At 44.9% G+C, this 23,931-nt stretch overlaps 1 protein-coding gene across 1 annotated transcript; it reads left to right on the top strand.

Annotated features, from left to right (window-relative positions):
* The first annotated feature begins 17,650 nt into the window (after window positions 1-17,650).
* Window positions 17,651-22,957, top strand: LOC125507610 (ABC transporter A family member 7-like). Its single transcript, XM_048672141.1, has 19 exons — window positions 17,651-17,668; window positions 17,710-17,901; window positions 18,091-18,475; window positions 18,571-18,653; window positions 18,742-18,886; window positions 19,431-19,556; window positions 19,634-19,758; window positions 19,850-20,008; window positions 20,089-20,251; window positions 20,332-20,457; window positions 20,544-20,627; window positions 20,716-21,080; window positions 21,192-21,392; window positions 21,488-21,597; window positions 21,695-21,779; window positions 21,946-22,074; window positions 22,157-22,262; window positions 22,337-22,425; window positions 22,525-22,957. The coding sequence occupies exons 1-19, from the start codon at window positions 17,651-17,653 to the stop codon at window positions 22,822-22,824; spliced, it is 2,991 nt and encodes a 996-aa protein (XP_048528098.1). The 3' UTR covers window positions 22,825-22,957.
* Window positions 22,958-23,931: the final 974 nt, after the last annotated feature.

The raw sequence follows: 23,931 nt of genomic DNA, 5'->3' as shown, positions 1-23,931 counted from the left end.
GATGTAGATCTTGCCGCGACGACTTTTGGTCATCCGGCCCACAGCGTATCCCTTGAGCCCTTCGAAGTTGCTCTTCAAGAACTCAAATCCACCGTGCGCTACCCCCACGGTGGGCGCCAACTGTCGTGGAATTGTCACGGCAGATGTCCTAGAGCAAGGATGTAACACCCTCGATGCGACTATAGCTCCCACGTGTCAAGGCACGACTTAGAGACATAATCGCATTGAAGACATATGTCGCAAGTTAGGAAATCTTCACAACATCCCATGTAATGTAAATAATAAAGGGGAGAACATAGTTGGCTTACACTCGCCACATCAATCAAGTACAGAAATAACATTACATCATCCATACACTCAAGGCCCGACTACGGTGCCAAAATAAAAGAGAACCCAACATGCGACACGGTCCCAATCACCGCCAACTGGGCACCACTACTGATCGTCGGGAAAAGAAACATAGTATCACTGAGAGTCTTCGTCGAACTCCCACTTGAGCTCGTACTCGTCACCTGGAGCGGAATCACCTGGACCTGCATCTGGAGTTATAGTATCTGTGAGCCACAGGGACTCAGCAATCTCGCACCCTCGCGATCAAGACTATCTAAGCTTATAGGTTTGGCAAGTTAAACATGTAAGTGGAGCTGCAGCAAGCGACTAGCAAGTATGGTGGCTACCTTATTCGCAAAGGAGAGCGAGAAGAGGAGGCAAAGCACAAGCGAGAAACTAGAATACAACCTGCGCAAACATTACTCCAACACCGTGTCCACTTCCCGGACTCCGCCGAGAAGAGGCCATCACGGTAACACACTCAATTGATTCATTTTAATTAATTAAGGTTCAAGTTATCTACAACCGGACATTAACAAATTCCCATCTGCCCATAACCGCGGGCACGGCTTTCGAAAGTTCAATCCCTGCAGGGGAGTCCCAACTTAGCCCATGACAAGCTCTCACGGTCAACGAAGGAATAGACCTCCTCCCAAGACGTTCCGATCAGACTCGGTATCTCGGTAACTCAAGACACTTCGATAGGTTAAAACAAGACCAGCAACACCGCCCGTATGTGCCGACAAATCCCGATAGGAGCTGCACATATCTCTTTCTCAGGGCACACTCAGATGAGACATCCTACGAGTAAAACCAACCCTCAAGTTGCCCCGAGGTGGCCCCGCAGTCTACTCGGTCGGACCAACACTCGGAGGAGCACTGGCCCGGGGGGGTTAAAATAAGATGACCCTTGAGTCTGCAGAACCCAAGGGAAAGAAAAGGTTAGGTGGCAAATGGTAAGACCAATGTTGGGCATTGCTGGAAAAGCTTTAATCAAGGCGAACTATCAAGGGGTTCCCATTATAACCCAACCGCGTAAGGAACGCAAAATCCGGGAACATAACACCGATATGACGGAAACTAGGGCGGCAAGAGTGGAACAAAACACTAGGCGAGAGGCCGAGCCTTCCACCCTTTACCAAGTATATAGATGCATTAAGATAACAAGATAATATAATGATATCCCAACAACTAAATTAAATGATGTTCCAACAAGGAACGGCCTCCAATCTTCACCTGCAACTAGCAACGCTATAAGAGGGGCTGAGCAAAGCGGTAACATAGCCAATCAACGGTTTGCTAGGACAATGGTGGGTTATAGGTTTGACATGGCAATTTGGGCGGCTGACAAGCAAGTGGTAGGCATCGTAGCAATGGCATAGCAAAAGAGCGAGCAAACTAGCATAGCAAAGATAGTAGTGATTTCGAGGGTATGATCATCTTGCCTGCACAGTTCTCAGAGTTGACTGGATCCTCAAAAGCAAACTCAACGGGCTCCTCGTTAGCGAACTCATCTCCCGGCTCTATACAAACAAGACAAACAAGCAACAAGGATACAATCAACCACGTGCAAGGATCAAGCGACATGATGCAATGATGGTATGCTATGCGGGATGCGGTGCGGGATGCAAAATGCAAGATATGACAGGAAATGCATGAAGCTGTCCTCAACTTGGAATTCCAAGGGTGCCACTGGAAAGATGAGATGAAATCGCTTGAAAACGATATAAAGAACGCTGGAATCGGAGTTACGGTTTGGAAATGGCAAGTGATTTAAGAATGACACCGGTCTGCGATTTACAGCAAGTAGGCATCTAAATGCAACGAAATGAATATGTTACAGCCACCAAACATGACAACAAAATACATGGCAGGGATGCACACAAGATGCTTAAAAGCATCGAAAGTCTAGCACTAAGCTACGGCCAATTCATCCATTAGGAGGTTCAAACAAGCATGGCAAAAACGCAAATGCAAAACAGATTTCAGACTTAGTGAAATTAACACTTGTCTGAAATTTCAGATCATATAGCCCACTTCGGAGCAACAAAACAATATGCTACAGGGCCTGAACATGACAAGGAAAGACATGGCATGGAACTACTCAACAATCTTAACAAAAGTCCCTTAGTGACCTTGAGCCAAAAGGGATCACAAAATATACTAACAAGCACACGAACATAGCAAAAACATAATCAGTTTTCAGACTTAGTGAAAACTGGGACATGCTGAAATATAACTCACGAAGGCATGTTAACGAGCTCGATGCACTCACCAGGGTGCAATTCATGGCAAGGCAAGCATACATCCATTAAGAAGGCACAAAATACAAGCTATTCATGGCAAGAACAATGGCATATCATGTACGGATCAACTACAATAACATAATCGTGTCCGGCTCGGTGACTTCCTTTACATGCCTTTCTTTACAAGTCTTTCTGCCCATATGGCGGTTTACAATAACGGGCCTTAAGCCGGCCCGAGGCCTTTGGGCTTTCTATATATACTAATAAACTATCATCTTGACTGTATATTGGGCTTCTTACATAACCCGCCATTAAGGCTGACCCGGCCCCTCCTGGGCGGGTTTTAGCACCATCTCCTCCCTCAAATCTGTGTACTGTAGACATGGCAATTAGAATAATTTTATGCTCTGAACTCTAGTTACCAATCCCCTTAAGCCATTTTTGTAGAGAGGAGTTCCAAATAGTTGGTATCCTGGATACTATGTCCATCTAAAATTCTGTGGTAAGACAATGATGTACAATTACAAAGTGGGGCTGAAAGTGAAATAATCCTCCATTTTGATCATCTAGTAGTCTTGATCAGATTTACCTATAAGGGAGAGTCATCAGTAAGATAGGAGTTTCCAACAGGTATTAATACATAACCACTGATAGTCCTGATTACTGGAAGGTTAGTCCATACATGGAAATTTGACTTCCAATATATATTCAATTAAGAATGAAGCATTGAATACTCAATAATATCCTATCACTATTCCATACTTGCAAAAACTGCAGCCATATGTGAACACTATAAAAGACTGACATTAGAAATCTATGCCTCTCTGTCAAGAATATCTAATCACCATTCCATGGTTGCAATCCCCATATTCTGTTTCCTTCCTTGCATTGAGAAAAATTATTAGAACAAGCTAATCTCAATTAATTTAAGCTAGGCATGGTGATTTTTCACCATCCAAATAGCCAATTTGAGAGATAGATGGCATATGCTTCCTTTAGCGTTGTCAAATCAGAACGTAGTCCCACTAAACATCTATTGGCTCCAGTGTTTTCCCTTCTTCCTCACCAAAACATGAACAAGAAAGCACAAGCATCAATGCTCACAAATCTTGCCGGTAGCACCAGAGAAGACATCGCCGTGGCCGTGCTTGCTAGCATGACGGCTGTTAGACTTAATCTTGATTCATCGATCTGCATGTGTGTTTTGAGTCTGCATGTAGTTTTTTGAACATCAGTACAGGCACTATACGCGTATACACCCACCCTTATGAACGCACACATGTACACCCTATCTCTATGAGTCCCTCTAACCATTCAACCACAGTTTGGTTCGCGAATCTGCATGTAGTTTAGGCTAAGATGTTGTGTGATGCGGCCGACACGGCGCATGAAACAGCAAGGCACGTAGGAGGCTGGAGCTTTGACCGGAAGACGCCAAGAAAATAGGTGTATTAGTTTGCATGGATATGTTTGTTAGCCGCTGCCGCCGGCCGTGCAGATCACGTAGCTAGCGATCCGATGGGGTCATGTACTAGTACGTGGGTTAGTGGTCATCGTGGTGGCTGATTAGGCCATGTACAATGCAAGATGTTTAGAGAAGGTGTTTAAAAAAATAAATCAGGCTACCGATATTTATTTGTACAGGATAGACACTTAACTAAACGTTTTTTCTGTAGAAATAGACATCGGTGTTTTTGAAAAACTCGATTTATTTTTCTAAACATCTTTCTAAGCATCTTTCATTGTACAAGGCCTTAGTATGAGCATGTTGTACTGGTTGTTTAAGTTGAGTAAGTGAATGAAGGCCGTGAGGGCTGAGGCAGAAAAGATGTAGTACCTGTGGTTGCCAAGGAAGAGTACCCCTCGGAAAAGCTAGTTGGTTTTCTTCCTTGGTATATATGCGTATGTGTGTGTAGAGTTTCACCTGTGTGTGTGTTCTTGTGAGAAACTAAAGAGAGAGTTGAGAGGAGAGGAAGAAGAAGCGGTGCCGCGAGAGGCGGCGCCAATAGCGGCAACCAGGAAATAAGGCCGCACAGGTGACCAAGGGCTCGCATGAACAGATTGGCGAACATCCGTCTCACACGACCTCCACCTCCGTCGCATGAACAGCCCGACCGATGCAAGGAAGACCGGCCTATCGCTCCTACTGGTGATGGTGACGGCGAGCCTACCACTCACCTCCGACTGCTCTGACCAACCGAGCCCTGGGCTGACGACGAGCAACATCCGTCAGGCATATGCTACTTCAGGGCCAACGAGACCATCATCTCCCTACACGCCGGCCGCCATCGCTTTGTTGGCGAGCCTCAACCCGATTCAGGGCGTGAGGGTGGGTCACGCGCCGGCTAGTCGGGTTGGACGTGACACGGAGCCAACCGACACAGTTGCAGCAGGCCGATGTCATCTCGGCGTTGCTTCACCTTGTGGGAGATGAGAGGGCGGCGGCGGCAGAGAACCAGAGGAACTGGCTTCAGCGAGGGAAGAGGAAGGAGGTGGGTTTACCTTCATGGGGAAGGGAAAAGTAGTTTCCGGGGGAGGTGCTATGTGGCCACGGTTCTCCTCTCAACCTATGACGGGTGGCCATTTGAGAATGACCAAAACGAGGTGCTCAACTCGCTTGTCTGGTAGCTCGCGGACATGGACAACACCATCGACCGCCCCTTCCGCGATGCTTATTGGGTTCGATAGTAGTCTATAGCCCGCGGTTGTTGCCTCTGTGTTTTCTAGGCAAGTGGAAGGGCAGAACGACTCCGACGATGTACGTCTGCGAGTGTTAAAAAAGTTTAAGATTTCGGGTGTCACAAAGAGAACAAATAATAGATTGAAGTTTATTTTCATAAAAATACATAAGAAGAAAATAAAAAGGTAACAAAGTGCACAAACACAACGTTTAATGTCTACTACAACAAGTTGTGCCCAACTTCGACGAGGGAGGGGCGATGACGGTGGCACGCCTTCAGCTTGCTTGAGTGCTTGTAGTCACCGCTAGGTGGTCAACGGATCTGGATGTAATTTTCTTATTTCCAATGTTCGTTGTACTGCCGTGATTGAAGATGAATAGGTTGAAGGTTTTTTTTAAGGTTTTTTTTTGAATGTTGGTAGATTCTACCAAATTCATTGATCAGAGAAAAAAAAAAAGGTTCAATGTCATGACTTTGAGCGATAGATGCAGTATGTCTAATCGCGTGAATATTCGTGACTCATCAGCCGATGGAAATCATCCCGAACTCTGGCTCGTGTTCCCCGATCCCTAGTCCAGGGCAGGTCCTGACAATTCGGGGGCCCGGGGTGAAACTAAAACCCGGGGCCCTTTAATATGAACATAGAAATAAATCATGTATTTTCCTTGGCTCTTGAACGTCCTTAATTACCTAATAGTATATGTGTAAATATCTTACAGAGCTAGCTCATTATTACTAGATGAAACCCCGCGCCTTGCTGCGCGATGTTTGGTTAATAATTTTTAAGAGATTGTATGAAGTGCAAAAATGAGATTATTTTGACAATATCAAGTACGTTGCTATCTTGTGCAATCAAAACTAAAGTATAGCTCCTGGACGAACAACAAAATTAGTTGTTTACAAAGCTCAAAAAAATAGTTGCGTCTATAATGATCAAACGGAGTTTCTTGTTGTGCAATTTCCCCCTGAAATATATGTAAACCAAATCCATACATAAAATCACTGGCCATAAACTATTTCTTGCTTATCTGGTTTTGGCTCAATAGTACAACAACTTAATCGAAAAAGAACTTGGCAAATCAATTTCCTTTTGCTTGGACTCAAATAAGCCAAATATCTTGATAACATGAATATCAAAAGAGAAACTATAGCCCTGTACTGGATTTAGCATGGAAACATAACTTGAAAGGACAAACATAATCTGCAGGTTGTGAAACAAATACTCAATGATACCTCACTTCCTACAAGACTGAGTACAACATGAAGTGACTACTACCTACAAATCTTTGCAAGTGGTGACTTAAGACACCATCAGACTAAAAACCTATATCATTTTAGTAGCTCAATGATACCTAGTTACAAATCCTACTAACAACAATGGAGATTGCAAATTATTTGCAAGCATCATTATCAGAAGATAATGAACTGAGATACCTAGTTACAAATTATTTGCAGGTACAGCTAACATTGTGAAGACATAACATCTAAAACTCCCTCCCTCCTGAAAGAACATATATATCAAGTCAAATTAAGAAGTATTTTATGAAACGGAATAGAATGGGAAACATGCTTAAGAAAAGTAAATAGCATAATTCTTCCAATAAAAATAATCTATTAAGAGGGCTTCAGAGTTCAAAATAACATACCTCTCAAAGCTATTTAAACATGCTTAGTATTTCGAAAACCAACCATGTATAGAAAAATCCTTAAACTATTATATCTCACAATATAAACTTCACAATGTTTATGAATATAGATGAATCTTCAGGATATACATGATAATCTGATTTTTTTAAGTACAGGCATGTTCATATGTGACATGAATCGCCCTTCCTGTATTTCTACAAAAAAAAGGTGGAAGAAATAATGGTGCATATGCTGATTTTGTCTAATGAAAAGAAGAAAACCGAACCCATGCCCTCGAACGTGACCTTGGTCCCCTTCTTCTACCCAGGCTTGGTCTGCGATCAACCTGTCAGTCAGGAACCAAATCATGTAGGTGATGGTCGCTGATCAGTACCGTAATGTGAGCTTGATAATGCGATCAGGTGGTACGAATAGTGTAACTGTCTCCTGTATCAGCTCGGCCACACATGCAGGCAACATACATGAATTACGCACCACCTAATGCCCTGAACCTGAAGGACCACACCACACATTTTGACTGGTAATAGTATCTACGACGTACCTCTTATTACCTGCCCAATGCAAAAATCTTCTTCCGATTAAATGTTGACACATTTCTTCTTCGGTACAACCCCCTAAACACATTGAAGGACCAGATCTGCTCATACCTCTTCGTAAGAAATGGTAGGATGGTCATTTTATAAAGTACATCACCCCGACCATACACAACGCAGTAAACTGGGCCGGCCCATCAACGACCTATCTCTGTAAAGTTGTTTTGTAGCGAAAAACAGTGAAAAAATACTACAAAAAATTTGCTTACGCCAGGAATCGAACATGAACCTCCCGTGAAGGAACAAACGAGCCGAACCAATACGATAAGCCAGCTTCCTTGGCTAAATAAATACGCGGAGATTTAAGAACTATGAGCAGTGGAAATTTGAACATGACTTTTTTTAAACGCGTTTTTTTCAAAATTGTAAAGAAAATTATGAAAGTGGAAACTCAAACAATTATTTCACCGAGAAAACTCTAGAAAATGCAAGAATTGCTGGAAACTCAAACAACTTGGCATGGTACTTTGAATTGGTCATACAAGGCTATGAACAAAACCAGACTCTCAAACAGACAATTTTGGCCTACTCGAACTTCCTCCATTGAACATGGTCTATTTTTCTACATGCATGAACTAACCCCAACTGTCGCAAGCAGGTGGGCATGCCCCATGGTAATCATCTATGCCATGTTTGAATGAATTTGGACACCATATGCAAGTTGTCTCATGTCCGGCCATTTATTATCATAAACTTCGGAAAAATGCAAGAATTGTTGAAAACTGACGCATGCTGCCTTGAATTAGTCATACAATACCAAGGAAAAAATTGGAGCCATTTTAGAGATGTTGAGAAACGAACTGCTCCCAAATGGACCCTTCTCACCTACCATGAACACAGACAAATTTTTCACATGCATGAAATGACCCCAATTTTTGCAAGCAAGTGAGATTGCCCATGGTAGACATCCATGACAGGTTTGAACTAATTTTGACACCATATGCAAGTTGTGTCACGTCCGACCATTTATTGGCCATTTTCCACAAAAGAAACTCTAGAAAATGAAAGAATTGCCAAAAACTCAAAAAACTTAGGCATGGTTCCTTGAATTGGTCATGGAGGTCCATTAAAAAAATAGGGGTCATTTAAGGGATGTCGAGTAACAAGCTGCTCCCAAACGAACCCTTCTGGCCTACCCCAACACTCTTCGTTGACACATGGTATTTTATTGGAAATCTCAGGATGGACCCCACTTTTGCTAGCAAGTCTGCCATCCTGCATCTGCATCATCGTCAGTCATGCTCTCCTATGCGATGGCCCAAAGCCCCCTCCCCACGCGTTGGTTTTGCCTTCCACAAAAATTGTGCTGCCATCGCCGTACGCGAGAGGGCGGCGGCGGCAGCAAGCAGCCGACAGCTTCATCATGTGTCCTCCTCCTTCCACCCCGTTGCAGAAGTCTTAATGGTTCCGTCCCTACTTCCTCCACAACATAGACAATCCTAACTCGACGGAAAAGGTAGACGTGTCAGAGTGGTTCCAGCGCATGATGTTGGAAGCTCATCATGTTTACCGCGCTCCAGCGCCGAGGTGAACGGTGGCCGTTGGATATGGAGAGGAGGACAAGGGATAGGATGTGCGCAAGTGTGAATGCCACAAAATTAGAACATATGACCTTTTGGGAGGGGGTGTGCAAAAAAGTTGTCACATCGAAGTAGTCAACCTCCCACCCCATGCAAGTCAAAACTGATGCACCATGGATAGGACTGCGAGCAACACACTTGGCAAAATTTTTGGACCCATATATGAATTTTCATAGTATTCAGACTAATATGACACACACCAAATTTTTTTGAGACTTATGGTGTATTTTACTCTTAAGAAAATGTTGCCGTTTACAAAAAGAATCACAATTTAAAAAATGTTCTAGTTTACAAAAAATTCTCACAAAATCAAAAAAGTACATTTTTTCCAAAGTTTATTCACATATTCAAAAGATGTCTGTGCAGTTTCAAATAACGTTCACACTTTCAAATATTTTTTGGAATTTAAAAAATGGTCCTGCTTTCAAAAAAAATTCAGGAATTCAGGAAAAAAATGAGGAATTTCAATAAACCTTGTTTCAATTTTTTGTTCGACTTGTTGAAAAAATGTTTGAAAATTCCAGTTATTGTTTGTGCTTTTAAAAAATGGTTGGTTTTCAAACTTTTGTTCGTACTTTTCAATAAATTTTCATGTCTTATCATTCTGAAGAATCTTTAAGGACACAAACATTTTTCAAAAGTTCATTTACTTTTTTCTGAAAATGTGATTTATTTTTCAATTTATGTACAAAATTGGGAAAAACGAACATTGTATGAAATTTTGAACAAAATTAGAAGCATTCAAATTTTATTGAAAATAAAAAAACTTGAAATAGGAAAAAGAAACAAAAAATAAAAGAAAAAAAGAAAACTAAACAGGGGGGGACACTAAACAGGTTGCTGTGATCATTCTGATAGCTAGCATTTCATTATTGTACACCGAACTCTATCAGGTGGACTGGCTAGCGATCAGCGCTTACCACACTGAGGTGCATGGTTCGAACCGTTGTGCTCCTCATTTTCTTACGGGTGTTTATTTTCACAGTTTGCACGCAGTAATGGGTCAGTCAAACAGTGTGCGCCTCCCCTCGTATTGGGGCATCGAACGCAGGAGGGGGTTGTATCGAAGCGGGACTCATGTTGACATCGTCCAAAATACCATGGCGAAATTTTTAAACAAAACGCATTAAGCAAAATAAATTCTGGGATCTCTCCCACCTTATCAAACTCTAGATTATTAAGATTCAACACCTGACAAATTTTGGATCAAATCTTCCAACGATGCAGCAGAAACAAATACCATTTCCCCCTCACCTTTTCGGCAGAGCTTGGTTGCAAAAAAGGGGTCATCCATCCTTGCAACGGTGGCAGGGGTGTCCCGATGTTTCGATGAGATGGTGGCTATCGTTTTCTGTGGGAGTCGACCTTGACGATCCGACTACGAACGTGCGAGACGTCGCGCCTTAGCAATCGCTAAACCAACTTCCGAGGGGTTATAGGTGAGGTGTGAAAAGACCATACTGCCCCTTTATGCGTTTTAGGAGGGGGTTGTATCGAAGCGGGACTCATGTTGACATCGTCCAAAATACCATGGCGAAATTTTTAAACAAAACGCCTTCAGCAAAATAAATTCTGGGATCTCTCCCACCTTATCAAACTCTAGATTATTAAGATTCAACACCTGACAAATTTTGGATCAAATCTTCCAACGATGCAGCAGAAACAAATACCATTTCCCCCTCACCTTTTCGGCAGAGCTTGGTTGCAAAAAAGGGGTCATCCATCCTTGCAACGGTGGCAGGGGTCACATGTCGTCGCACTGGGCCGTGCGCCGCCGCTGCCGTCGGCAGCCATGCCGCGGGACTAGCCTCGTCGGGAGCAATGAAGGATCGAGTGCCGCCAGGCCATGCGCCACGCGCCGTGAGCGGCCATGGACATGGACGTGGGCCATCTGAGCCGCGGACACGGGCAGAGGCATAGGGGCCAATTGCCGTAGACCATACCACGTAGATGTTGCCGCCGCTGCCGTCGGCAGCCGTGTGGCTGGTGGATACGCCGGAGGACACCGCGTTGACGCACGCCGGGAGCGCAACAATGTTGCTGTCGGGCTGCGCTTCATGTGGAGGTGGGCGTCGTCGACAGTGGGATGTCTCCGGCCATGTCCCTCGTGTCAAACTGGAACGCCGGCGTTGTTACTGGTCCTGTGTGATGGAGAACCGCTTGGGAAGGGGAGGGAAGGAGATTCGCTAATGCATTGATGCTTTGGGTGGGGAGACGGGGAATAGAGGATGAGATAATGGATGCGTATGAGGACGTGGAAACTGAAGAGGTGCGAAGAGACAGAGCGATGGGCTTCGGTTGGGCTTCTTACCTGTTGACGTCTTCACTTCTCAGACAATCGAATCACAGGAAAAAATATGTTTTTTTTGCTGACATAGTGAGCTGCATGATCAAAATAATGAAAAATAACTGATGATGTGGCAAGGCCGCTGAGGTGAATAGGCTGCATGTCAAGAGAAATATGTTAGTGGGGATAAATTATTTAGGTATTATAGATTAGGTAACTATACAAGCATAGCTTGGATTCTCCGTTTAATTTGAACTCCAAAGCACGTCATATAAGAATTTCTAGGCTACAAATCATGATTCATTTCACAAAATGAAGAAAACAAGCAAATAAGGATATTCAACATGAAGTTATCAATGTCTTTCATGTTTCTTTTTTTTTTTTGCGGAAGTCAATGTCTTTCATGTTGTAATAAGAAACTGGTCATGCCTGAACATAGACTAGTTCTTGCGAAATAGAAATATGCTAAAAGTCGCAAAAACAACATCTGCTCAACTTTGAAAATACTTGTACAACAACACCGTTCCGGTGATACCTCAGCAACCATTAATCCAAACTGAGCAAATTGGGTTGGATTGGAATGCAATCCACAACATTTACAAAGTTGATTTTTGTGTCATCTTGAAACTAAGCACGGATAGTGCAGTTTTCAACACACTAATCCTATCCAATGATGGGATTATCAAAAACAATTTTCTGCATCGATTTCAATTAACAAACAGCAAATTTAGGAACTAGGGACTATCAGAGGGGCTACCTTTGAGCTGTAGAACATGGATATAAAAATCAACTGGTAGATTCTGATCCAATCTAACCAGGCCTTTCCGGTGTTGTCCCTTGCGCCTGGCTGCTGCTGCGCATGAAGGTGATAAGGCGAGGCGAGGGCGCGAGACCAGACGGCGATCAGGTGATGGCAAGGGCGCTCGGCATGAAGCGGAATTCGTTCCCTCGATCGCCGGCGTCCGTGCGTGATACATTGCCCCACCTCGATCTGATCTGAGCTAATCGATCAGCCATGGTTCGTGCGTTTTTGTTTCCGAGAAAATCGTGCGTACATGCATGGTTACCTAGCCCAGCAATCCACTTGGGCCATACGAAGCCGTACACGCAAAAGGCCTGATGCCGTTATATGAGACTCAATCCCAGTCGCTTTTTTCCGGTAGAATCCCTGGGCTACTTGCATACCTGGATACCTGAGAGGGGGCCCCTAAATCTTGGGGGCCCGGGGCGGCCGCCCCCCCTGCCCCCCCTCAGGGCCGGCCCTGCCCTAGTCTAGGGCCCGGCCTCGATCGTGTCGTCCCCAAACCCAAGCCTCTCTGTCTCTCTCTCTCTGTTGCCCCGTATGCAATTGCATCGCACTTCCCGGTGAGCCATGGACGAGAAGAGCGGAGCAGCCGACCGCATCAGCCCTCTCGCGGACGATCGATCTGCTCCACCTGGTCCTCCGGCGCCTCCGCTGTGCACGCGCCGCCGCGCGCACCAGCATCCTCTCCCGCCGGTGGCGCCAAGTCTATTCCGGCCTCCCCGAGGCCGTCGTCGACGTCACCCTCCACGACGTCCCGCTCGGCGCGCTCGAGGCCGCGCTCCGCCGCGCCGCCGGGCCCAGGGTGCGCCTCCTTGACATCCGTGTCCCCGGTGGGCCGCAAGACCGCAGCACGCCCCAGTTCGTCGCCGCCGCCATGGTCTCCTCTGTGCTCCGCGCCGCCGCGGATCTCGCGCCGGTGGAGCTCCGCTTCACCCTCTCGCAGTACGTGGACTGGGCGCGGGGCCCTTCCGTCGTAGAGCTGCCCCGCTTCCTCCGCGCCACCTCGATCAAACTGCATGGGCGGTTGCTGGACCTCCGCTTAGCCGACTCCGCGGAGCTCCCGTTGCTGGAGAGACTGGCCCTCTCCGGCTGCAACCTTGATCTCCCCGCCTTGATCCCCTGCTGCCCGCTGCAACCTTGATCTCCCCGCCTTGATCCCCTGCTGCCCGCACCTGCACGTGCTCACGGTGGACGACTTCACCGTCCAATCGACGTCGATGCGGAAGCTCCTCGTGAAGCGCATAAAGGCATGGAGGGACCGGGATGGCCGTTTAGACGCAGCCATGCTTAAGCAGTTTACGACACGGTCCATGCTGCATGGCGGCGGCGAGGTTAGGAGCACCATCTTGGCACCAATGGTGGAGAAGGTCCGGTGCGGGCGCTCGTCTCCAAAGGTGGTTCATGGTCTTGGTCTTTGGGGCCTCGTAGAGGTAAGCTTAGAGTCGCCGGAGAGACACGGAGAGGAGGTGCTGGCTCGCGTTGAGGTCTTGTCACTACACGTCTGTGCCCAAGTATGCCCTCTGTACGTCCTGCTCAGTCTACCACATCCGTCCAACTAAATTGAACATATTTATGATGTCTTGCGGAACCGATTTTGCAGGGTTCATTTAGGTTTGAAGAAAAAGATTTCCGCTTTGGGGCAGAGATAGATAATCATTTGGTCACCCACTTCTCTACTTTGAACCTACATCTCACAACAAGAGGGCATGTGTTTGGAGCATTCGTGTTGCGTCTGCTTGGAATGTATCACCTTAGAGATGTACGGAAGCTTAAGATTCTCCTACCGAGATCAGAGGTAATTTATCGTTGTGCATATGTATATATACACTACGTGTTCAACAAACTTCTAGGCGGAGCATCTATATATAATACATTGATGTGATTCATATTTGTTTTAGGTGAAAGAAGCATGCCCACCGAATTGTTCTTGTGATGACCCAAAGGGCGGGAGAACCCAAACTGTCTCGTTGAATCTTAAAGAGGTGAAAATCGAAGGCTTTAAAGGGAAGGATCATGAGTTTGATTTCTTGAAAGTGGTATTTAGATGCTCGCCAATGCTTAAAAGAGTGACTGTAAGGCTGCCAGATCAGGACATGCCAAGTGATGATTGGTGCATGAAAATACACAACATCTTTAGGGAGTATCCATTTGTGGAAGGCAACATTGATCTTGTTTCTGGTTAGCATGGTTTTGCACGATCCCATGATTAGCATATTCCTAGATGGAACAATTACATTTATCTTAAGCATGTTTAGCATATTCCTAGATGGAACAACTACTTTTATATTTGTATACATGCCTGTTGAATCTTACACTCATGCTTGATATATTGAATGCACTCACAAAGCTACAATACGGTTTAATGAAATGGTGCAAATACATGCTCAAGGGTACGACAAGGCAGTGATGTAGTAGTTGTTTACATTGTATGGAAAGCCAAATTATTTTTAATAGTAACACTTGGTGATTTTCTCAAAAGCTCACCATAGTCTTGGAGTTGCCCCACTTCCAGCCTCCTACCTCTCTGGAGCGGTGCACGGAGCCACACCTCCTCCTAGCCCACTTGTGGGCCAACACTGGGTCCCTCTTGCTCGAGTGTTTGTCCCTCTTCGATGCCACCGCCCTAATCGCTGTCGCGTATCATACGGAAACACATATTCAATAAAAACTTCATGAAGACCATATTTTAAAGTTTCGAAAAATCTTTTAAAAAAAATGAGATATTAAGAGGGTGATGTCTTATTGTCACGCAAAAATTTAAGTTGAAACACATTAAGAGATGTGAGCTATGAAAAAGACAAATTCATCACTGCATAGTGACATTATTCTTCAACACTATTCAAGGCTCATTTTGTCTTTTTTCGTAGCTTACATCTTGTAATGTGTTTCAACTTGAAATTTTGCGTGGCAATCAAACACCATTCTCTTCATATCCCGTATTTTCTTTTAGATTTTTTGAAAACTTCAAAACGTCTTTTTCTTATGGTTTTCATCGGTTTTCATCGAATGTTGGTTTCCGTATTATATTCTCCCATCGCTGTCTGCTGGCTGCGCGAGCTCATGGTGTCCACCGGTGCAGGTGTGTCAGGTGCTACCAACACCAACATCCCCTTATTGTCGCTGCAGGGTCTCATTGTTGTGGATGGAATAATAACAATAGGACCTACCATCTCTACCTTATGCCCCCTGTGCTTAAGCGATGGAAACTAGTCCTGACCTGACGACAACTCACGGAGATGGTGTGGGGTTTGTGGCAAATTTCTTTACATTTATTAGTGACACAACCACAATTCATGATATTTAGTGGCAGGCTCCGAATATCAGAATACCTCGCCGATTTATTTTTCTGCATTCAGTTAGTTTTTTAAACTCAGTTTGGGACAATTTTTCAATGTCATAGTGTATCCTACTCTCTCCTTCCATCAGAAACTTAAACTACTACTATGGTCTTTGAGCCAGCCCCGTATGCACGTGGACATGATCTTCCTTGATGCGCGTATCGTGGTGCTGACTCAGAACCGCCTGCATGCACGACTTGCGATTTGTGTAAACCCATCATAACGTATCATGGCCGTCAGTCAGCTACTCCTTGTTACGGTCAACTCTACGATAGCCAAGCAACTTCCACATGAACGATCTTAGCTATACTTAACATAAGATATAGTCAAAGCTTTGTAATTAAATTGCTCAACTCTTAGTTCAAGGAATATCGATCTTCCCATCACGTGAAGCAAATTTTGATTCTTTTCTTGGACGAAAAACAGCTAGGAGCTGATTTCATTGATGTAGAGAAAGTTACAAAAGCATGGATTTAAAAAATATAAAAAGTGGAAAAGACACGAGTATCAACCTTTACGCTGCTTGTCGTCGTGCCAATGCATCAGCTTTCTCTCTCTTGTTTGCCAATAGACGCTTGAAAGGTACTGCACGAGTCTCTAAAACGTCTTACGTTTAAGTACAGATAGAGTACCACAATACCGTCCTTCTTCGCCTTAGGCTTGAATCAGGGTGGTTTGCACTGGAAGGGAATCTCAACCGCCCACCCTCAAACCGCCCCATTCGTCATCCGAACCGTATAATACTGACGTATTTTGTCATCTAACGCGGTCCTGTATCCGTTCATTGGTCGGTCTGAACGTCTCTTTTTTTTGCAAACCAGAAGCAAACCAGGGAAGGGAGGGGGCATTGCTGGCGTCCGGACATTTGACATGCACACGTCCGACAACCCTAGCTCACTGAAAGCCCTCTCCCCCACCCACAACCTTTCCCGTCCGAAGCGATCAGCGCCGCATTCATGTCAGCCCAGAGCGAGCACGGCCTCCACTGGAGCTGGTAGAAGCGGCGTGTCGGCCCAGAGCGCCGCCTGCGCCGCCTCTTGGTGCACGCGCCTTCTCTCCGCATTCAAACGACACCCGTCCGTCTACCTCCGTCCATTAAACATATGCGGTTGATGAGGAACCTACTCTGGCGCCTGCATGCGAACACCACCCGTCTGTTCGTCTGCCGACCACAATTAACCACCCTGCCGCTTGGCCTGGCATCCCCCGCTATTTAAATTCCAGGCCCGGCAATAGCCGCATCCAACCTCCTTCACTCCCTATCTCCTCTCGGCACCACACCCGTCATGGCCTCGAGTTTCGAAGTCCCATGGGAGAGCATCTCGGACGAACAGAAGAAGGAGATCGCTGGCATTGCTGCCGACCCGCAGGCGGGCAGACGGACGAGATCTCCGGAGACGAGTGGTGCAGACGAGCCAATGAAAGACGCGGCCGACGACGAGTCGGAACCACCGGCCCTTGATGGCATGACCATGGGCGAAGCGTGGACACACTTACCGACAAAGTGTCTGAAGAGTGGGAGGCTGCATTCCGACATGCGCAGCCCAACCGGAGGTACAATCTCCGCCTTCTCGACAAGCACTGACGCGTGGATGAGCAACTTGCTGGCACAGGCATCGTGGCGGATGTGGATGTGGACGAGCAGGAGGCGCTGGTTGTGTCCTACCACGCCACTTGCGATATCCGCCGCGAGTGATGGTGGCACCATGTCTTGCAGGTGCCCTCTATGCCGAGATCGACAAGGCGGAGTAATTTTACGACGGCAAGGGCATCGTCGCCACCTCCATGGCTGCCGTGCCTCGCCGCCATGACAACGAAGCCGACATGTCCACGGGCGGCGCCAATACCGAGGAAAAGTAAAACATGGGAGGCTGCTAGCTCATGGGTCCCACGGAGGCCACTACTCGTTCACAAAGTGTTTAGTTGAAATATGTCAAAAAAAGTAATGCATGTGCTCCACTTTAGATGAAAATCATCTGATTTTGCGTAAAAATTATCCAAGTTTGAATGAAATTCGCGCAATTTTGCATCAATTTTTTATTTTTGTTAAATCCAGTTTAAAATGTCTGTGAATATTTACGGTTACGATTGGATGATCAGCTTCTCGTATCACTGTTAGCTGAATTGGTCCCCATCCGTATACATGGCGCCCACGTGGGTTGTGAGCAACTTGGCAAGTCAAACAATAGCCGACGACTTTAGCTCCTACAACCACAATGGTGGAGCAGAGTTGGCGGGAGGGAGGCGGAACCCAAGGTCGAAGAGGACGACCAAGAGCAGCTGAGCTTTGTCTTCTCCTCCGAATCCAGCATTCCAGCAATGGACGGCTCGAGGGGCCCCGCCGGCTTCGCCACGCAGGCCAACGCCCTCCTCCGCAAGAACCTCTGCTTCCAGGTCCGTCCGTCCGTCCGTCCACGAGATTCTTCTCTTCGCCCTCTGCTTCTTCTTGCTCTGTTTCTTGCTCTGCTTGCCGTCGTCGACGCGGCTGTGCGTCCACTCCATGAATGAACGCGCTCCCTTTCCATGGCAAGAAGAACAAGAGCGACATTTGATCTGCCGTCTTGATTGCCGCTGCTCTTACAGAAGCGGAACGTGAAGACGAACGTCTGCATCACCGTCTTCCCGACCCTACTCTGCGTGCTGCTGCTGGTGATGCAGGGCGTCATCAACCGCGAGATCGGCAAGCCGGAGTACCGCTGCGGCTGCGCGTGCGTCGACACGGCCGCCGACGGGAGCTGCCGGAGGACCGAGTGCGGCGTCCAGTACTCCACGCAGGACCAGGTCGCCACCTGCCCGGTCCCCAGCCCGCCGCGGTGGCCGGCCGTGCTCCAGCTGCCCCCGCCCGAGTCCAGGGCCGTCGGGACCGCCTCCCAGCCGCTCGACGGTTTGCCTAGCCCGGCTTGCCGGGACACCCGCTCTTGCCCCGCCGCGTTCCTCGTCACCGGAAGCAACCGCTCGCTCGCCCAAAGTATGTATGCTCTCTATATCATGGTACATTAGCTAGGTATAGGAGATGACATGTTTGTGCATCTGAATGTTGGTGCTCCATGCCTCCATTGACAGGTCTTTCGGGTCAACTGTTCCCTGCTCTGACTTCGCCTTTGAATTTCACTGACTATCTACATACACTCTCCAAGATTGTTCCTGTAAGTTTCTTTAAAACATATTTGCGCAACTAGCTGATTATGCAGTTGTTAATGTACGGAGTTTTTTTGTTGGATCTGTTTGTCTCAGGGCTCTGAAGTGCCGGCGTCGTTTAGACAGTTTTTAGAGCCAGCGTTTACTCCAGGGAATACTCTGTATATTGTTCAACCTCGGTGTAGGTCCAATTTCTCGCAAACAGTTTCAGTCGATGCTGGGCCGAAACCCCTTAAACTCAGTAAGTAGCATTCTTCATTTGTTGAAATCCTCATTGCATTGACGATGTATTGCGTCGCGTGTTGGTTATGATGAAGCAAGGAGAAAACCATGAGCATTTGAGGAGAATTACTACTTCAATTACTAATTCATCTTTGTAAGCTTTAATTGTCTTAACAATAGCATGCTTGACCACATTCATAATATTGGACCTTCTACAGTGGTAATGTTAGTGTGTGCTTCATCTTCAGCTTTTTTATTTGACTGTCTTATGTTAATATTAGGAAAGAAGGAACAGATCAGCTGATCCGGTCTCATCAGGTATTTAGATGGGACTGAAATCCTGGACAAGAGGATATACGTTAATATATGTTAGCAGGAATTTTTTCTTTTGTTACTGAAATCCTGGACACTTCCATATTTAGCTATCGAAGTTTTCTTTTTGTGCTTTTGCATTCCGAGAATATGCATATACAGGAGACTCTGTTTTTTCATACGTTCTGTGCCCCTTGTATACCTAATGACCTACTAATATTTCCATTCCCAATGTTCTTTTGGATCTCTAGATGTAGACTGCATTCAAGGTTTATCGTTATGGCGTGAAAGCGCATCAGTTATCAATGACGAACTATTTAAGGGTTATAGGCAACAAAGAGAAAGTGGAGGAGGGAAGGCGAATGAGTTTGCTGCAGGTATCCACTGATCTAGTTCAGTGAAGGGTTTGAATTGATTTCTTTTTATTCGGTGTATAACTTGTTCTTCTTCACAGGTTACGACTTCCTGAGTACAAATACAGATAGTCTTGATATTAGTATTTGGTTCAACTCTACATATAACAACAATACCGGAGTTTTTGAAATGGCATTATTACGAGTACCACGCTTGGTTAACATGGTATGCCCTCTTAATTACTGGGTGACTTCATGTTAAGTGAACTTCATTTGTATTTCAGCTATTATTTTGAGGTGTGCTGTTTTTCATATAGGTGTCCAACGCATACATCAAGTTTCTCAGAGGAAGTGGAGCAGAAATGCTGCTTGAATATGTTAAAGATATGCCTAAAGTAGGATCAGAACTTAAACTTGACCTGTCTTCTCTTCTTGGTGCGCTATTCTTCACATGGATCATTGAGCTACTGTTTCCAGTGAGTATGAGGCACAACCTTTTGCAAGAAAGTTCACAAAAATGGATAAAGTGAATGAGTTGGTACAATACTTTTTACAGGTTATACTAACATATCTCGTGTATGAGAAGCAACAAAAGCTGAAAATTATGATGAAGATGCATGGTTTGAAGGCCGGTCCTTACTGGATGATAACTTATACTTACTTCTTTGCTCTATCAGCTCTCTATATGATACTATTTGTCACTTTTGGCTCCTTGATAGGTAATTATTTTGAAAATCATCAAGAAATTGCATGTGTTTTGCATAATTGACTCTCCTTGAAATGGTTTTACTCTGTACAGGTCTGGGTTTCTTTACAACAAATAATTACAGCCTTCAGATTGTTTTCTACTTCATCTACATAAATCTGCAGATTGCTCTCGCATTTTTCGCAGCATCGTTCTTTTCTTCTGTCAAAATAGCCACAGGTCCGTCACTAAGATTTGTTATATCGAAAGTGAGTAAGTTGTGCTTATAATACATATGTAACTGATTTGAAATTACGGTGCTGCAGTGGTTGGTTACATCTATGTATTTGGTTCTGGTTTACTAGGGGCATTTCTTCTGCGCTTTTTTATCCAGGATAATAGTTTCCCGAGTAAGTTACTTTCTCATTTATGTATGTTTTACAAAAACTAATTTTAGATCAAATGCTTGACAAGTTTTATTGTTCCACATAATTAAAGAGGGTTGGATAGTGGTGATGGAGATTATCCCTGGATTTTCACTTTACAGAGGGTTATACGAGCTTGGTCAATATGCATTCATTGGAACTGCAATGGGAACCGATGGTATGACGTGGACTAGTTTGAGTGCCCCTGTCAATGGAATGCGTACTGTATTGATTATCATGGTTGTTGAATGGGCAATACTTCTCCCATTGGCATTTTATTTGGATCAAGTCTCATTACTGGGTGGTGGACTCCGAAAAAGGTTGTTAATCTTGTTGAAATGCTTTAAGAAGCGAGCTGCATCATTCCGGATGTATAGCTTTGGTCGGATAGGATCTAAAGTAATAGTTGAAATGGAGAACCCCGACGCGACTCAGGAAGTAAGTTATATACTCCCTTGCGTATTTCTGAAAGATACCTATTCATTCTTTATAGAAGAAGACCCTGGCAGCATATGTGTTTATTGACAATCCATTTGTTATTATGTTCAGAGAGAGGCCGTTGAGCAGCTTCTGCTGGAACCCAATGCAAATTATGCTATTATATGTGATAACCTAAAGAAGGTTTACCATGGAAGGGATGGAAATCCTGACAAGCTTGCAGTTCGTGGGTTGTCTCTTGCCCTCCCGAAAGGCCAATGTTTTGGGATGCTTGGCCCAAATGGGGCTGGGAAAACATCCTTCATTAGTATGGTATGGTGGCAAGAAATATAGTACATTTCATTTTTCGACAAAGTTAACCAACATGTTCATTCCTTGCGGATATATTTTCAATTTTTCCTCCACAGATGATTGGGCTCGTTCCACCTACGTCTGGCACTGCTTATGTCCATGGAATGGATATACGTACTGATATGAACGAAATATACACAAATATGGGTGTCTGCCCACAACATGAGTAGGGCCTTTATCTTAAATTAATCTGATGTTTTTTTTTGTTGTATAGATGTCCTGCACACTATGCTGCCCGAATGCTAATGCTTTTTGAAATATAGCTTACTTTGGGAAACATTGACGGGAAAAGAGCATCTGTTGTTTTATGGAAGACTAAAAAATCTTAAAGGCGCTGAATTGCTGAAGGTATAGTTCTGCATTTTTTGTATGTTTGCACCAGTATCTATTATTGTTTACCTGATTGTGAAACACAGTGTTATATGTGCACTGTTTCTGCCATTTGGCAACAGTTCAGATCATAATATGCATGAATGGATCAGTATTTGAAACGTAAAATATTTTGAGCTGTCAGGCAACTGATGATTCTCTGAAGAGTGTTAACCTATTCCGTGGTGGTGTCGGTCATAAGCAAGTGGGGAAGTACAGTGGGGGCATGAAACGGAGGCTTAGTGTCGCAATCTCCTTAATTGGAGATCCCAAGGTACTGACCTGATTGCTGTTATGTTTTGATGTACAAAATATTATGGAACCTTCAACTGATATTTGCATACACATAATTTTAGGTTGTCTTCATGGATGAGCCGAGCACTGGACTAGATCCAGCATCAAGAAATAGCCTGTGGAGTGTTGTGAAGGAAGCGAAGAAAAACCGTGCCATCATTCTTACAAGTATTCTACTTCCCTAATCTTCTCTTGATTGCTTCCATAGATACATTGTGAATTATCACGTATGTTTTTGACAGCACATTCAATGGAAGAGGCAGAGGTACTATGTGATAGACTCAGTATTTTTGTTGATGGTGGTTTCCAATGCATTGGAAATCCGAAAGAGGTAAATTACTTATTCACTTGTATGGCACACATAAGTACATTTTTTGTACAGTCCTACTTTATTGAACATTTACCATTTTTTTCGCTCCAATGTTCTCAGCTAAAAGCAAGATATGGGGGTACCTATGTGCTCACAATCACAACATCTCCGGAACATGAGCAGGAGGTTGAACAACTGGTTCACCGTTTATCGCCAAATGCGAACAGGATATATCACATATCTGGAACACAGAAATTTGAGCTGCCAAAGCAGGAGGTGAAGATAGCAAGCGTCTTCCATGAAGTTGAGAGTGCAAAATGCCGTTTTAGCATACACGCTTGGGGGCTCGCTGACACCACCTTGGAAGATGTCTTCATCAAGGTTGCCCAGGGAGCACAAGCCTTTAGTGTGAATGCGTAAGTAGTATATCTGATTAATAGGTTATTGTTCTTTCCATTTGTGATAAATATATGGTGTATAATTCTTGTTTGAACTCGCTGTAACTTTTGTTTATTATAATACTTGAGTTGTAAATTAGTATTGTAAAGTTGTATATCTCAAATTGACTTTGACTTTTGCAAATACAACGTACCATGTATATTTATCTGTGGTTTCGCATGTGCTTTTAGTTGAGGTCCTGCAACATTAAAAAAACAGACACAAGAAGCGTCCGGCTTTGAATTAACAAAGCCATCAACCAGACATGGATTATACAAGGCCACAAAGAAGTAGTCGGCTGAAAGATACATGGGGCTGATAGAGCAGCTTACATCGCAACATACACAACATGCTAAAGGAAACAAAGAGAAAGAACATATTGCAAATGTGCATGCCCACTACACTCGAGGACTTAAAAAGACTAAACAAAAGTGGCATCCATGATCAGCCGATAGCCACGAGAAGAGGGGACACAACTCCTTCCTTCTCTAAGCCGAAGAGGGACCCTACCCACTCGTCCTAGCTCGAAGGACACCACACGGTCGGTAAGAAGAGGAGCTCACCCGAGAGCTAGGCATGGAGCTGGTTACAAGCCCACTTGGAGACAACATAGGGCACGACCCGCTCGAAGCATGAAGCACACCACATAGCCAAATTTGCCGCCATCCTCCGACATCAGAGCAAAGGGGAAAGTTGTTGGGGGTAGGCGAAGACGAAATGCAACTCCGATGCCAAGGATATAGCACGGTCACATCTATAAAAGGTGAGCCATTGCGAAGAATAAACCTGTCGCTTGCCAGCATGGCCAAGTGATACGTCTCCAACGTATCTATAATTTTTGATTGCTCCATGCTATATTATCTACTGTTTTGAATGTTTATGGGCTTTATTATACACTTTTATATCATTTTTGGGACTAACCTATTAACCCAGAGCCCAGTGCCAGTTTCTGTTTTACCTTGTTTTAAGTATCGCAGAAAAGGAAAATCAAACGGAGTCCAATTGACCTGAAACTTCACGGAACTTATTTTTGGATCAGAAGAAGCCCAGAAGACTTGGAGTGCATGTCAGGGGACCTTCGAGGAGGCC

Source organism: Triticum urartu, chromosome 5 (genome assembly GCF_003073215.2).
Source record: "Triticum urartu cultivar G1812 chromosome 5, Tu2.1, whole genome shotgun sequence".
Classification (NCBI taxonomy): domain Eukaryota; kingdom Viridiplantae; phylum Streptophyta; class Magnoliopsida; order Poales; family Poaceae; genus Triticum; species Triticum urartu.
This window is presented reverse-complemented; position numbering and strand designations above follow the sequence as displayed.

Bases quoted from the DNA above. Each gene is read 5' to 3' on its own strand.
- LOC125507610 (XM_048672141.1), top strand. The intron at 17,902-18,090 runs GTCCGTCCGTCC...CTGCTCTTACAG, and splicing joins GCAAGAACCTCTGCTTCCAG to AAGCGGAACGTGAAGACGAA. The intron at 21,598-21,694 runs GTAGGGCCTTTA...TTTGAAATATAG, and splicing joins GGTGTCTGCCCACAACATGA to CTTACTTTGGGAAACATTGA.